Source organism: Pomacea canaliculata, linkage group LG13, assembly GCF_003073045.1.
Source record: "Pomacea canaliculata isolate SZHN2017 linkage group LG13, ASM307304v1, whole genome shotgun sequence".
Classification (NCBI taxonomy): Eukaryota; Metazoa; Mollusca; class Gastropoda; order Architaenioglossa; family Ampullariidae; genus Pomacea; species Pomacea canaliculata.
Window position 1 is genome coordinate 11,047,850 of NC_037602.1, and position 16,356 is coordinate 11,064,205.

Here is a 16,356-nt window from a genome sequence, read left to right on the forward strand (position 1 = left end):
TGAAAAGGGACAAGAAAAACAGAATCCCGCATTTAGCCATCACACAATAGGAGAGCTTTTTAACCCCCAACTAATATTTTTCTCACAAAAGAGGAAAAAAATTAATGAAAAGAAAAAGATGAAAATGAGAATAAATAAGTCTAGTGACAATGAAGTTTTTTTTTAAAAAACATAAATTTTTATTTTCAAGAGTGTTTTGGAATTCAGTGCAAAAGAAAGTGCATAAAATCAGTATGAATTATGCTGATAGCTGTTAAATAACTGGAACTTTACAACCGTAAGAGATGAACATGCTTTTTATTATTGAATTTTGCACCAAAGTGTATTTTTATAATTAACACTGCTCAAAAATAAATGACCAACTATGTCAACAAAATAGTTCTCAGAGGCGTCATTTTCACATGATGATAATTTTGTGTTGTTAATCCATTAAAAAATGTGGATCTGCTTTCCCGAAGATTTTAAGCTTGCAGCTAGTTTCATTTCTTCTCTATGAGCGCAGTCATCTCAGGAACGGCCTGCAACACACAAAAATGTCATAAAATAAAATTCTCAGCAGTCTACATTGTGACCACTGCTGCTACAGTGTGTTCTGCTGCTACTACTTTTATCGGCGGTAGCTTGTGAAGAATGTTGGTTTGAGAAGTTTCTGCACTACAATTCTTTTTAGATTATCATATGGTACAGATGAAAGCCATTTTACAGATGGAAACCATGCATATGTGCACGTAAACATGTACATTTGAATAAATGCACCTACACCTCTCTGTATATGAATGCTGTTAGAAAAAATGCAACTTGCCTTAAACAGATCCTCCACAATTCCATAATCAGCAACCTGAAAGATTGGAGCTTCAGGGTCTTTGTTTATGGCAACAATCACTTTGCTGTCCTTCATGCCTGCTAAATGCTGTATTGCCCCAGAAATACCAACAGCGATGTACAAGTCCTGAAATAACCATAAAAGTTGTTTATGATGAAAAGACTTTCCAGACAGGTTTCTACAATTTATCTTAAGTTATATAACTGCTCTGACATTTATTGTGAGTGTTCATCATATTTACAGGTTGTTCTCTTACCATAGACAGTGACCATGCTTTAACTTAATTATATTTTAATAACTGAGTACAATATTCAAATATAAAGGTTAAATATGCTAATAAAGCAATCTGTTAACTAATCAAAGTGGTTGTAGTTATCAGGGATTTTCTATCATTTAAGCAAGGACAATAAAAATTCTGTGCACTGCATATTAAAGTTGATGTCTCAGTCTTCACTCCCATCTTCCCAACACACACACACGTTAACTGAATGAACTTTTTTTTTGATGTTACAAAACACTTCTATAAACAACGACATTTTTCTTTGTTTTCACAATGGCACATAAATAATTTATACTTGGTAGAAATAACTAAAGCTAGCCCTTATATGTTTAAAATGATTAAGAGGACACGTACATAAAAATGTTCATAAATTGCCTCAATATCATACATGCATCAGTGTGATATATTGAAGTCCTCTTATCTGTTTGTTTTATCAGTTCTCAAAAGAACCGTATTTCTGCCTTTCATTAGGAGGTATTACCCTTAGTGACATGAAATCATGGTACACAAGAATTAGTGGGCTCCAAGCGTATTTAGGACATTAAGAAATACTCACTGGTGCTACAATCTTGCCAGTCTGTCCTACTTGCAAGTCATTGGGAACAAAACCAGCATCCACAGCCGCACGTGATGCTCCTACTGCTGCTCCTAGTTTATCAGCAAGAGTATACAACAGCTGAAAGTTCTCTCCACTCTTCATACCACGACCTGTTTCAAAGCAAAAGGGTTACATAAAAAAAAATGCGGTACAGTTTTCTTGCATATCACACTTCAAAGCATCTACTGCATAAGATAAATATTTTAAGTACAGAACTCTGCTGCATGTCTGGTGCTTAGAGCTAGGAAATGGAACCATGTCATTCCTCTCCTTTGTTTTCTGCACTAGCTGTTCATTTGTTCTCGCAAGTTGTTTGAGCTGTGTTTTAATTTCTTTACAGGCTCCTGCCCCATTTTTCTGCACTTCTCTTCCCATTCATTCCCAGCCACACTTGGTCCTTAGTACAGGAAGAACAGAACTGAGCAATTTTCACAGAGAAGTCATGTGTCTCAAAACAAGCAAAGAAAGCATTAAGAGCATTAATGTCAATGCCCAAAATTGAGATTTTGGCTTTCGAGCCCTTTTTGTCTTTTGAATCCCTGCCAAGCTGCTCGGATGTTACCTGTACCAAACTGAGACTATTTTAGTCTTAAAATTAACCCTGGCCTGATAGATTGCACTGAGACTGCAAGATGGGGAGTGCTGAGGAATGTCGACATGTAGTGCAAAAAAACTCCGGAAAACAAAGTGAAGAAGCAAGAGCTCATGGAACTGGTGATGCTGGGAGCCAGCCCTAAATGAGAATCTGATTGCCATCTTGTCGGGTAATGCTAATGGACACAAACATACCAAATTAATAAAAAGGCCTAGCAAAGACTGTGCACACAATCATTGACATCAAACACAGTTGCAATATTCCAAGTCTAACACATGTTAAGTTCACAGCATGGGAGCAATAGGGAAAAAAAAAAAAAAAAATATATAGAAGATTGAGGAAAGAAATCGAGAGCTGCAGATGTTGCACAATGAGGGGTGGTCATCTTCTTTTCATCTATATCTATTAATTATAATTATCTTTTATTGGTACATCTCCCTTGCAATGCTGAACATGCAACAAGTATTGATCTTTACTGGCTCACCTCCTGAGATGACAATTTTGGCACTAGTTAATTCAGGTCTGTCACTTTTGCTCAACTCTTGTCCCTCAAAAGCAGCTAAGGTATTGCTAATGGATTCCACAGGCACTGCAGAAAAATAAATCAAATGAGGTTCTAAATCAAATTTCCTTGCCAGAAAATTAGTTATGTAATTATAATTAACACTTTCAAATTACTGATAATTTGTCTATCATTTCAGAAATGATAGTGTAAAATGACTCCACACCTTCGTCTTTACTGATTTATACTATTTAAGCACTCCTTAAATAAGCTTACAACATTAAAACATACAACAGAAAAAACAAATATTATGCAATAAATTTGAAAAAACAAGTAAAAAAAAAAAGGGTTGTGCAAAAGACCATTTTCAAGAGATGCTCACCAGCAAGCCTGTTGTTTTTCCTTATCCCTCAAGGACAGGTGAAAACAAACACCAAATTTTTTTTATATCTTTATGTCCCAATCAGCATAAACTAAGTTACTGCCCTCTTCCTTCTCATTATGCAGCACAAAGACACTCACCTTTGACTATTTCTCCATTTCCACCCTCAGCAGCTGCCTCAAATGCTGTTCCTCGAACAGTGATCAATTTCACAGCGTCAGCAGATTTCAAAGTCTGAATTGCATTTCCTAAAACAAATTTTATCATAAAATAATCCTGCTTCACCTTTTCAATAATAATAATCAGATAACTGACACAACAAAAAAAGAAAACATCCTGTGCATCAACCTTCTCGCTCTCTCCTCTAGTCAGCAAGACACAGATTAAACACTTGCAACATTCAGTTCTAATGGGCCGAAGCAGATGCCTACCACTGTGTGAATGATTGATTTTTCTTACATGTTCGCTCTAATTTGGGTAGTCCAGTACCAACTCATAACAAGGACCTTGAAATTAACTTGATCATGCATACATCTGCTGACACTGTTGTTTGTTCAACTCTCATTACACAAAACAATTTCCCCCCAAAGTCACAAACAATTTTACATACATAATTTTTTTTGTACATGATCTTTGTAATTATCACTAACATATTACTATTGCCACATAAAAAACTATCATTTACAGATAAATACAGGCAGTCCTCGCATTACATCAGTCCCAAGTTATGATGTTTCGTGGTTAGACACATCTCCCATTTACTGTATAAAGCTTTGTTTCGACTTAAGTGGTTTTGCGTTGTAAACGTCGTAACAAGAACTTTGTGTTTCATTTCATTATTAAACATATTTTAGATGTGTTTTTTGATAATTACTGTGTTAGGATAGGTGTTAGGATAGGATAAGTGCTTACAGTATGTTATTTGTGTATAGTATGAATGTATGTTCCGACTTACAGCGAAAATCGGTTTATGACACGATGTAGGAACGGAACAACGCCGTAAGTCGAGGACTGCCTGTAATAACAATGGCATAATGAACATTAAAGGTTACCCTCCCTGCTTCATTCAGTCTTTACCAAGAAACAAGAAACTTCAAATTACTGATAAGAATGTAAAAATGATGGCTCTCTCATCTTTGCAATACTCACCTGCATAAATTGTTCTGACAAAAGTCTCAGCATCCTTGATCCCTATGATTTCTGAGATTGGGCATACATTCAACTTGGCTGCTAGACGTGGGATGAGGCCCTGCAATCAAGACCCAAAGCTGTACTAAATTAAGGAGAATCTGTAAGGATGAATATAAATATAATGATTTATGATTTAAGAGCGGAAGTAAACATTGTGGAAGAAGAGGGTTGGGATTTATTTTTCACTTATTGGTCCTCTTTTTTTGTTTACTGCAAAAAAAAAAATCAAGTAAATCCTTTTTCTATCTGTATTTTATTTCTGTAGAATGCATTGGCAACATCTACAGGTTCGATTGTGACTTTATAGTGAGGTAGAATTATATTTATTTTAAAAATGGAGAAATGGAGAAAAGACACTAAAGCCCTGTTTAACTATCAATAATTACCTACCTTTCCAAAAGCAGTTGCGCCTGCCAAAATGTGAGTGTAGTTAAACTGTTTCTGTACAGTAAATACAGCAGGGGTTAATGCTTCTGCAAATACAAAGGGAAGACAATGTTATTGTCTCATTTAAGAATTATAATACACACTTTGCTGCCAGTAATTTACAAGATAAATGTGCAAAAAAAAAATTTCAAAAGGCATACCATACAATATTCATCGTACAAAATGTAACACTGAAGCACTAACAAACATGGACTAAAAAAACGGGTGTGAAAAATGAAATAAACAGAAATCAGCTTTTTAAGCTATTTCTTGATTGTCATCTGTTGAATGCAAGAGTTCAGGTCACTAAACATTAACATGAACCATGAGAGCCTATCTGATCTTTGATAACCTCTACATTATAAGTGAAGCTATACTACATACATGATGCATGACTTGACTCTCGCACATCAACAAGCGTATTAAGACAACTTAATGCTGGAAATTCAGTTCATTTCTTATAAAAAAAATTCTTGTTACACTTCTTTGTGGTAGGGACATCTACTTTTCCAAATCTAGCATATCAAAATTAATAATAAAATAAAAATGTCTGGAAAAAAGCTTAATATCTCAATGAAACTAATGCATTCAAAACATGACATATGGGCACTAGTCAGTATTTTAGGTATTTTGTTCACTATACTTTTATCTTTCACAAGCCTTTAACTAACTGCACAAACTAATAGTATAGCATAAAGAATAAAAAAGCCATGGTTCAACATTAAATGAAAATGTCAAAACCATTTTGAGAGAAAAGACTTATAAAGTAACATATACACTTTTCTAAAAATAATAACAATTATTGTACCTGGTAAAAACCCTTTAAATTCAGGACTTTCAGCCAGTAACACTTTCTTCACTCCAGAAACTTTGCTTACTTTTTCTGCTACCTAGCAAAGGAGAGAAAATATAGTACAATTATAAGCACAAGCACATCAACATAAATGTGCTTCTCAGGTTATGCAGAAAATATCTAGCTTTAACAAGCCTTTTATAGTGCTCATCATAGCTAAAATAAGTATGCTGTGTTATTAGATGTAGAAACAATTCATTATCAGTTGCATTCTTATCAAGATAAAATACAATGAAATTAAATATTATTTAAAATACCCAACTGAAAAGAACAAGTATAAAGTACTACTTGATTTCTGTTTCATGTGAGGAATTGAGGAGAAAATAGTAAAAAAAAAAAAAATTGAAACAATTAGCAGGTGATGGACTTTTAATGCAATACATTGCAATATTTGGATAACAGAATATGTACTATATAAGTTACATTTGCTGGGGAAAAGGTAGTGGCAGATGGATAATGTCTAATTACAATGCACCATTTTAAAATCTAAATCATTCCATTTTGCAAAAGATCCATGACATAATTTGTGAATACAAAAATTTTATGTATATTTTCAGGAAGAAAAGCTTGTGTTGCAATTGGTTATAAGGTAACAAACTTTTCTTATGGTGGGTTTTTTCCACTAACCCTAAACCCTGAATATAAGTCTGACAATTATCTTTCCTTAGATTCGCCAGATACACTTTCAACATGTTAACTACCTCTGCTGAATAAGCAACAATACCTTTGCACACTGGTTGCCTGCTACTAGGCATGAAACCTCTCCACCCAGCCGAGTAGCTGCACGGACAGTGTTGAGAGTGATGGGGGCCAGTGTCTCATTGTTGTGTTCTGCAATCACTAGTGTGCTGTTGCAACGCTTCAAAATCACTACCTAAAAAAAAAAAGTAAAATGCAAAGTGGTCATCTTTTTTACACTCTTTGTCCATCAAATTATATATGACTAGTTGGGTAATCATATCCTCTAGAGCTTTTTTTCTTGTACATACATTATACATTATGTTTTATCATACTGTATCTCTTATGACATTGGGCCAGAAGCCTGAATCATTAAAATATCATACCTGCAGTTTGATAGTTGTCAAAAATTATTGACTGTCTAGATTTTGCTACTGTATTTTCCTCCCAGAAGACTTTACTACAATGTTTCATTTACAAGCTTCCCAACAGTTCTCTTTGCAACTAAATGCTTTCATGCACTGGTCTGTTTTACAATGCGAGTTCTACTGTGCTGATCTGTTACAGGATTTCTGGACTGGGATATAAATGTTTTATACAATAAACAAAAATGTATATTACATGTGATAAAGTCATCTGATTACCTATATTATAAAGTACCCTTTCTCCAGTTTGCATGACATTGTTTAAGTATGTGGTGCATTCTGGCTGGTTCTTATTAACATTATGCATCTTGTTTTCACTTGTCTTCAAAAGCAACAGCACAGTTAACTGACTCATTTTTCTCAATCATTAACACTCTGTATAAAAATAATTTTCTTTAGGAAATATTTAGTTTAATTCTATCCATGATCTTTGAATTTCAAGTTATTTCTTATGCAGACACGCAGTACTATTGCCTGCCATTTGAAAACGATTCATCACTAGATCAAAGGTAAAAATTAACTTGACCAACACAAGACAACAGTTCAAAACTTGACTATTTGCAACATGAAGAAAACAAGTTCAACCTGAAGATCAAAGTTCGAATGCCGACATCTCTACTCCCCCAGCTCAGCCCATCATTTATTGTAAAAAGGTCAAAGTTGGAAACATGAAGTAAACTCTGATATATATCAACAGTTCAAAGACAGTCAAGTGTTGCTTACTGTTCGCAGTAGTGTTGGCCTCACACCAGACAACATATTTGACGATTGTGACTATCCACAACTTTGCCTTCTGCTCAACTTGGCTGAACGACCTTATCGTCTTGGCTAGCCGGTACGTTGCTACACGAGCGTGACTGCTAGTCAGGTGTAACACTCATTACATTTACGTTTCATGTTCAGAATTGTAAATATTTTTTCATTCAAATAGAGGATGCTGTTTAGACACATAATTAAATGACTTTTATAAAAATTAAATGATTTGTTCATCAGGTATGCTGAAGCATAGCTATTAATTGTTTGCCAGAATTTTTGTCATTTCTTTTATTATCTCTGCATGGTCTGCGCAGAGAGCGCAACCAGCTTTCGTTCTGATGTTGCACGATAAAGGCACATATAAGACAAAATTGATTCAAAACAGTGTAACTCTTAATGAGCTACTATTTTGTAAAATTATGCCTAACATTTAGGACTGCATGTTTGATCGCAGCTTTCTGGAGCTGAATGTTGAGAAAACAGATCGATCGAGATGGCCTTTGGGAAAGCACACGATGGAAGAGATGGCAGTACCCCTCTCTCCCCACCAATCCAAACCAAAGGACAACAGGTACAGCTAGAGAGCTGCCACTTTTAAGTACCTTATAATTGTTACAGTGATGGAATAAAGCTCTCCCTTAGCGATCATGTGAACCAAGTGTACAAAAATGCCCAGCAATGATATTGTATTTTTTTGAGGAAACTCCGCAGCTTCAACGTCACCTCTGGAGTGCTGGAGATTGTCTACAGGTCTCTTGTTGAGAGCATCTTCACATTTAACATCACTGCCTGGTATGGTCACCTCGTCAAAGATCTTGTCGACAATTAAGGCCCAATTAAGGCTGGCCAGAATCATCCACCAGGCAAATAAAGCTGCTTCATTGAGGATATTATTGTTCAAATGCTTTTTTCATTAAAAACCTGGGCGTATGCGAAAAACATATAACTTTTTATTCATAAATATTGTTTTTGATATTAGTAAACAATAACTGTACTGAGATAATGTGAACACATCAAACACTCGAAGTAAGCAGTATAAAAACCTATACGGTGTGCCTACTTTAAATGAGCTAAACTTTTGGTGTGTGTGTGCATACTAACACGAATGTATAAACTATATAGTTCCAATGCACATATGTTCCACAAGCAAGCACATATGCTAACACATTTTGTAACACGTGAGTTTTACGGATTTATTTTCAATCTTACAATACATTCAGACAAATCGCTGGCTCACTCTAGCTGTTCACTTTGTATTCATTTAAATCGCGCAGCATGCCATCGACATTATAAACGTAATGAATGTATGAGATGTGGACGTGCGATCCCTTTGGATTCCACTGAACAGAGGAAAATGCGGATCAGTTGGCCGTTCATAAACTGCCTTTAACAGACCGGATGACAGGGATAACTTACTATTTTTTCATCGATTTAAATTAGTGTCAGTGTATCGAACTGCAGATTGCCATGATATTATCTGTGCAATCAAAGCTAGCTTTTAACATTGGCCTGATCGAGGTGACTGCATGCTTTTGTGAATGCCTTTGCCAAGCAAAGGAAACAGATCGTATCATCAGTTCTTCCGAACAGACTGCATGGTCGATTAAGCATTCTGCAGTAAATGAGTTAATTGTTGCCTGAAATGGTATTTTAAATGCTATCACAACATGAAAAACGACTAACACGGAGTTCGTTTCTTTCATTTTTACTGCTTAAATGTAAGCATCCAATAATCTACATCAGAAACAATTCTGACAATCATTAGTTGTCAAACCAAGGAATAGGTTTTTTTCAAGATCAGAGGAGTTTAAACCATCACCGTTACTGGACTATTTACATCAAGAAGAATGTTTCTATCACTTCAATCTCGTGACATTCCTCTCTCAAGGCCCAAGAAAATCCGAGAGCACGTCACTGACCTCAGCACTGTTCATGTTCTCCATGCCTCCCCGAAATCCGTTTTCGTCTGCAAAGTAATAAAACCTCTTATTTTTGTAAGAAACCTAACACGAAGTGAAATTCGATATAACTATATGCACAAAGATATACAAATCACAAGAAAGAAGCATGACAGGTTTCCATTTCTAATACTCAGTACTATACACATTTAAGGCAACTTTAGGGTAAAGCAAAACAAATTTTGGTATCTAGTCAACCTGGGGCATCCCTGATGAATTAAAATTTAGCGCCGCAAACAACGGTGCTTTAGTGTGATACCAGAACATCGAATTTTCTTATCATAAAAAAGTATCATTAGAGATGACAAAATGGATGGAGTATTGCTGCTTTTCAGAGCTTGATTGTTAAAAGAAAGAGTCAGAGACTTTTATTTTTATGTACAATGTTTCTGAAATAAGGGTGAAGTGAAGGAAGGGGATTTGTGTATTCTATGTTAGCTGCAGCTGATGCTGCACACGAACTGACATGATGTAGAATGTATTGTGAAATAATCGGAAAACAAGAAAGAACGACAGAATCTTCATCTACGTGAATGCATTTTATTTTCCTGCCTGAATCATAATGCAGCTGTGTGTTGTCATAGTCATCCCAAGGTGGCGAGTTGGCGTATGCCGTCCTTTCAAGTGGAGTTCGTGTTCCTGGGATGACACTGGCATTGAATGGCACTTGTGCTAGGTTGAGTCGATCTTGCATCGGAAAGTCATTCCAGTACCACAGTGGAGGACCCTTTTGAGAAGGTAATATACAAAATATAGACTGTATTATTTTAAAGCCAAATATTAGTAATTATATGTCAAAATGTTTGATTTTCTAACGAACTGCTGTATACAAATGTTCAAGATTAAAACATGGATTTAAACAGCTGAAGGTTCCAAAAGATAGTCATGTTTGTATGATGTCAAAACGTTTAATTGTAAAGGCATTAAATAATTTAAATTATACTTAGGTGAACAAGATAAATATGAACGTGAATATATGCAGTACATTTATTCACAGATCATAATCACATATCGCAGATTTTGAAATATTTATTTCACATAAAAAGTAAGTTCAATTTTTTTCTGTTGCTTCATCATGCAGTGTAAATGAAATATCAAACAAACAAACTATGGTATAATACACGATATATAAAAATCTACCTCTGTCAGACAAACATCATCTGTTAAAGACTGACTGCCTTGCGTGTAGTACATGATATAGAAGTTACACATTTCATCATTTGAAGTAGCTCTGGAAAACAAAACGAATACAGAAACACTATCATGATAATCATTTCTGTAGGTTTAAGATATATCCATTTCTTACATGTGCAACAGATACATTTACTATACTGGCATGTAATGTTATGCCACTATGTTAAAAAAACCCAGTGTTTTTAAAAAGTCATTGAGGAAAAAATGTTTAAGCAGTTTTTTTTTAGATTACAGTTTAAAATTTCGCGATTGTGGATTCGTTTGTTACGGGGTTGGCCACTTAACAGTAAATCTCCTTTAATAAAACGCTCAGAAGATGTAATTTAAAGTGGCCCACCTTGAAGCAGTTGTTATTGTTCAAACGATGCGACTGAAGTCAAATATAAGTGACCATAAGCAAAGAAAACCAAAACTGATACTATAATCAAGCTATAGCGAGTATAGCCTTTATGTATACCACTGTCCAGAGATACGATAAAATAATATATTAAACACGTTTTAACTACCTCTTTCCGCATACATACTCTAGTCGTGAATTTATAAAAAATGCAATTGAATTACTTACCCAACATACACATCATGGTCTAACTCATTCTCCATTGTGCATCTTGCTGCCTGTCATGAAAAATAAATAAAAACATTCGGATTTTTATGAACTGAAAGAAATTACAAAAATCAAGTATTTTTTAACTATGTGTTGGAAACGTAATGCCAAAGCTGTCATTTGATAAGATTTGATATCTTTTATTATCAACCATAATCGTTTTCGGAAAATGGGTTGACATGATACTAAACAAGCAAACACTACTCACGCCTTATAGTCATATAAAGAGTACCTATACTATTAATTCTTTCTCTTAGGCAATAATACATGTACACGAACCAATTTAGACAGCACAACAAAAAATATTCATAGTTTTACCTGCATTGTGTTACAAACATGAAAGAATACATAACACTCAGCCCTGACATATGCTATGCTAATATATCTTTTTAAATAGAATGGTGTAACTCACCAAAATATCTCCTTTCCTTATTGTGAGGTGCGGATTAGAAACATTGTAGAACATCTGCAAAAGAATAAATATTACAACAAACTAAAAAGCAAGTCGTTTGCTTAGAGGAAGAGACTCAGAGTTTCAAAAATAGAAATACGATCTCATTTCAGACCAAACCTTTCAGAAACATCCCAGTAGAAATATAACTTGTATCTCATAAAATAAAATTGATCCACAATCGATTCACCAATATTTCTATTACACAAATGGCAGGCCCACCTCTGGCAGTCTTGGATCCTGACGTCCTATTTCTTCCCAATGTTTGTTTCTCACTCGGTATCCAGAGATAACTCGACCTAGACAAACAAAACAACTGTTAAAGCTTTTGTAATCAGCGTATTTAATCTCAAACAATTAGTTGAAAGGTATGTGGTAAAGAAATGGAAATACAGCTTTATTTATCCACAAGGGAAATTTGAACTAGTACAGCCTGACAAACTTCCTGTGATAAGTTCGTAAGAAGAATTTTAGTTGAAAAGTTTGATCCCTCTACCTAGCTTATGGGCATGTGTTCGAAATGCGAAGGGATGGATTTCCATGTCTGCGTCTGGGAAGTCGCAAGCAGCCTCGAGGTACTCTAGAACACAAAAATAACACAGAAAAATCCTGAAGATGAGTTGGATCACACATACTGTTTGCCTCAATGTCTGAACAATCATAACTACTTCTTACCTTCGTCAACTAAGTCTCCTCCTTCCTGATATGCACGACATCCTCATTCACATTGTATGTGCGATTGACTATTTAGCCATCTTTTACACACAGACACATACAAATAAAACAACTGAAAATAAAACCTGTTTCAAAAAAACTGAAACATGAAAAAAATCACTGATGCAAAATTATGAGCATAATTCAATATCGCTTACTCAAAATTTAAAAAAAATAAAATAAGTCGAGTTTCACAAGAATACAACAGTATTTTGAAGTCAACTTACCCACACTGTGTGCAGGTATTTTTCCACCAGTTGCCATCAGGTACACTCCAGCTAGACGTGGTTGCCTTCCCACCCTACCCACAAATATATACATATAATATTCAGAAATATACACATCCCGCCCGATTGTTCTGGCTTGCTATTTGTGTAACTAGCTAATTAAGCGCGCCTAGACCTTAACTGTAAACTTATGATTGTGATTGATAATAAGAATATGGGTTGTACTTACGGCTTCGACATTGTGACAATTTCCACTCCTGACTCGTCTTTGGTATCTGTAAAAGAAAAAGTCAGGTACTAGATGATTATTGACATCTTTGCACTTGAAATATAGAACGATTTGCCAAAGCAAATGGCCAGCCTGCCAACCTTTACACACCTTGACAATTATTTCTCTCTCTCTCTTACGCACACACGAAGTTTGCGACAATACATTTTATAAGCGGATACTGACATTTATAAAGTATATTTATTTTGCTAATTACCCGTCGAAAATTTCTTAATATGATATAATAGGAAGTATGATGCAAAAACATTACCGTGAATAATAAAGCACTTATTTTAAATCTGTCAATGTAAATCTGCTCACCTGTGGTTTTGAAAATAGTCACATTCTTATAATGCACCTGCACGACAAGATTTTTAATGTGTGTATTCTGTCCCACGTGAAAAGCGACATCTGCAACAGTAACAATATCGATACAGTCAGTAAAACAAAATATACAATTCATTTCAGTGCAAGAATAAAAAAAATACTCCTTCTCCAAAATAATTATGACATAGGAAAACTTCACAACTTTGTATCATAATTTTAAATGACAATAAAAACTGATGGACACAATTACATAATATAAAGCTTGTGGACAGGTGGATTCACTCCATTTTAATGAATCAAAGCTTCTGTCCGTCACAATGATTTGTGATTTATTACGAACAATACAAGTTCAGTAATCTGATGAGCAAAGTGTATACAAATGTGGCTTTACTGTAGTCTGGTAGCAATCACCCACTTTCTTGGTCTATATAGTTTATTACTCCCGGCGGTGGCAGGTTCGTGTATAAAACTTTTATAAAAGAATACAACTTTTACCAAAAGCATTGGAATCAACCAGAAGTTCACCGAAAGATTAAAATTGGTGTCTTCTAAAATCGAAATGTGTGGCAAGTTTACCATCTGGTAATTTAAGCATGGGAGCATCCATTGCCCATGCATACAGAATTTTTGAATCGCTTGCACAGACAGGAGCCACCTGGTATGACTGCGTATTCTGAGCAACCATTTCTCCACAGTTCCTGAAAAGTAGAAATTTTGTCGGTTAATAATGTAATTTTCTCAAGAATCAATAATTTATTCCACCTACTGGTTGTGGTGGATTCCACTTCGTCGATCATGCAGAAAAGAAAGATATTTAAAATCATTTTTAAGGGACCTATCGTAGGTATTGGCAGCTTCAAATGCTTGCTGAGATATCTATCTATAACAAAAGTATGAAATATAACCATGAAAGATGAGATGCATTCGCAAGAATTCGCACACTTCCAAAAAAAAAAAAAAAAAAAAGAAAGATCGTAAACAAAACATACCACACTGATTCTAGGCTTCCAGGTTCATTGCATCCATAGAGAAGTATATGATGTGCAATGTCTTTGTCCGCAACCGGAATAAACTCTCCTGAAAGCAACCGGTTCAAATGTTGGCATTTGTATTAACAAGTTATCGCACGAGCAAGGATGAATAGCAGTGGCAGCCACGTATGGACAAGTGCTGTGTAATTCAGCAGTGAACATCTGAACATACTGCCTTGTATAGTTCCATTTATTAACAGCAGCTGTTACTTGAGTACGAACAAGTGTCGAGAAACAATTTGCAAATATATGAGCTCAAGTAAGATTATTTTTACTTACTAATGTAGATGTCCTGATTACTGACGTTCATACTGTGACAGAGATACAAGTCGGGCTGAAAAAATAAAACAGGCTTTGAATGTCCAAGAAAGAACAATGAATAAAATAATGCATTTATTTATTGAAAAACGCTTTACTTTTTAATCTATTTTCACCTAACTGTGTGTTTCACACCTAGTCGTTTGTAGCATAGTTGTGCGCAGAACAAACTGTTTGGAAATGTTTAAATTGGTTTAAATTGAATCACCCCAAACTCCAGTTCTCCTATTGCATATACAGCTTATTTAATAGCAAGTTCATTATTTTGAGACAGTAAATACAAAAATAAAAATACCTCTTGAGGGCTAACTGCCGGCATCACCAAGCGAAGAGATTTCAAGTTGTCTTGAGATGATTCCTGTAGGGGGTTGGCAACCACTACTGGGGAGCCCAGCAGCAATATAACCACACAAAGTATCCCAGGCATATTCTGGCCAACACAACACGAATGTTTGTAAGTGAACTATAGCAAAAAGGATAATCACATAGACTCTAACAACAGCATACTCTCATAGCTTTTTCATTTATTGTAATGAATGCTTCCGGTGAAAAACAACAGACTGTCAATGTAATAAATATTTCTATCAAATTAATCAGATCGAACACAACCATGTCTTATGGATTTAGTAGTTGAATACGAGAAAGATTGCCTCTGTAGAACTGTTGATGTGGTGGTGATTTGGGAACAACTGTCTAGTCTTCCTGTTTGCGAAACTTCAAAAGTAATTAAACTGATGAAAAGGTTTGTAATGTTATGATTTCCATCGTAAATCTTGCCTTATGTTTTGCTAGTTTTCCTTGTTATTTCGCAATATTAAATCAAGTTCACTGCCAGAGGTTCGCCATTTTCTTTGGCAGCACTGACAGCAGCGTCAGATGGTCAACACTGCCAGCGTCCATTAAACGCTCACAAATCCATTAGTTTCCTGGTGGACATGACTAGCTGCCATATTTTACGAAAGAAACTACGAGTTCCATAATTTAATAAAATCTCCTAAATGTTTCCAGAGACCATAGAGCAAGCAACCCACTCTCTCTCTCTCAATACAATGCGACGATCACCCTTCTCTCTGTTCCAACCCATCGCCCTATCAACTCTATTAACGTTTGGTAGCCAGGCTCTGCTTAAATAAACAAAACAACACAACAACACTGTTCTATGGCGTTATGGAGGCTGGTCGATATTAAATCAGAAAACATCGTAAGAGCAGCCACGTTGGATGTCATTAGTCGGATTTGACCTACCCTTAAATTTTACATGAATTTTACAAATATTACACCTAAACAATCAATAAATTAGGTGTTCATTTCTCTCTCTTAGGTCTCAGTCAAAAATATGGTCCTACACACTGTAGACAAGCAACACTTCTACCAAATGTGGGGAAACTTACCGGAATGGTTGAGCTGTCTTTGAGTCAGATTCCTGAGACTATCCAGTGGATATCGTCAGTGCGAGGCACGAGAGCCTAGCATTTGAAAATTGTGTTTCTTTTTCCAAGGAACAATCGGAGAAGGGAATAATCTATTACCTGACGTAAGCACAGTTGCCATGGCGAGGGCCAGTGACGAGGCACCAGAGTGCAGATCGATGCTGTGGAGAACCGAGCGCTGCCAGTGTTGTCTGTCTGTCCGCGTGGGAGGTAGGTTGTGTGTTGGTAGCTGTACATGTGTGAGTCGTCAGAGGTTGGCGTCATCGTCCACCAGCTGTTTCTCTTATTTGGAGTACATAAGCCAGTCGTTTTCCGATTGATTCTT

The 16,356-nt window shown here is 35.6% G+C and overlaps 2 protein-coding genes across 2 annotated transcripts; both read right to left on the reverse strand.

The window, feature by feature from the left end:
• Window positions 1–165: 165 nt before the first annotated feature.
• On the reverse strand, window positions 166–7,611 carry LOC112554325 (electron transfer flavoprotein subunit alpha, mitochondrial-like). The gene is made up of 10 exons (XM_025222063.1): window positions 7,477–7,611; window positions 6,375–6,524; window positions 5,606–5,687; window positions 4,762–4,844; window positions 4,330–4,429; window positions 3,321–3,428; window positions 2,781–2,885; window positions 1,660–1,811; window positions 803–949; window positions 166–518 (listed from the first exon to the last, which is right to left on the reverse strand). The coding sequence occupies exons 1-10, from the start codon at window positions 7,510–7,512 to the stop codon at window positions 480–482; spliced, it is 1,002 nt and encodes a 333-aa protein (XP_025077848.1). The 5' UTR covers window positions 7,513–7,611; the 3' UTR covers window positions 166–479.
• Window positions 7,612–9,198: 1,587 nt separating this feature from the next.
• On the reverse strand, window positions 9,199–16,146 carry LOC112553841 (probable peptidylglycine alpha-hydroxylating monooxygenase 1). Its single transcript, XM_025221299.1, has 15 exons — window positions 15,993–16,146; window positions 14,897–15,031; window positions 14,563–14,617; window positions 14,242–14,329; window positions 13,829–13,950; window positions 13,247–13,336; window positions 12,887–12,932; window positions 12,658–12,731; window positions 12,213–12,296; window positions 11,939–12,015; window positions 11,678–11,731; window positions 11,227–11,276; window positions 10,608–10,698; window positions 10,020–10,194; window positions 9,199–9,475 (listed from the first exon to the last, which is right to left on the reverse strand). The coding sequence occupies exons 2-15, from the start codon at window positions 15,026–15,028 to the stop codon at window positions 9,393–9,395; spliced, it is 1,221 nt and encodes a 406-aa protein (XP_025077084.1). The 5' UTR covers window positions 15,029–15,031; window positions 15,993–16,146; the 3' UTR covers window positions 9,199–9,392.
• Between the last annotated feature and the right edge of the window lie 210 nt (window positions 16,147–16,356).

Excerpts from the sequence above, each read along its gene's own strand:
- LOC112554325 (XM_025222063.1), bottom strand. The coding sequence starts at position 7,512 with ATGTTGTCTGGTGTGAGGCCAACACTACTGCGAACA. Across the intron at positions 6,525-7,476 it reads GGCCAACACTACTGCGAACA|GTAGTGATTTTGAAGCGTTG; the intron begins GTAAGCAACACT and ends TTTTTTTTTTAG. Across the intron at positions 3,429-4,329 it reads TGTCAGAACAATTTATGCAG|GAAATGCAATTCAGACTTTG; the intron begins GTGAGTATTGCA and ends AATTTGTTTTAG.
- LOC112553841 (XM_025221299.1), bottom strand. The coding sequence starts at position 15,028 with ATGCCTGGGATACTTTGTGTGGTTATATTGCTGCTGGGCTCCCCAGTA. Across the intron at positions 12,732-12,886 it reads ATTGTCACAATGTCGAAGCC|GGTGGGAAGGCAACCACGTC; the intron begins GTAAGTACAACC and ends ATTTGTGGGTAG. Across the intron at positions 11,732-11,938 it reads AGGATCCAAGACTGCCAGAG|ATGTTCTACAATGTTTCTAA; the intron begins GTGGGCCTGCCA and ends ATTCTTTTGCAG.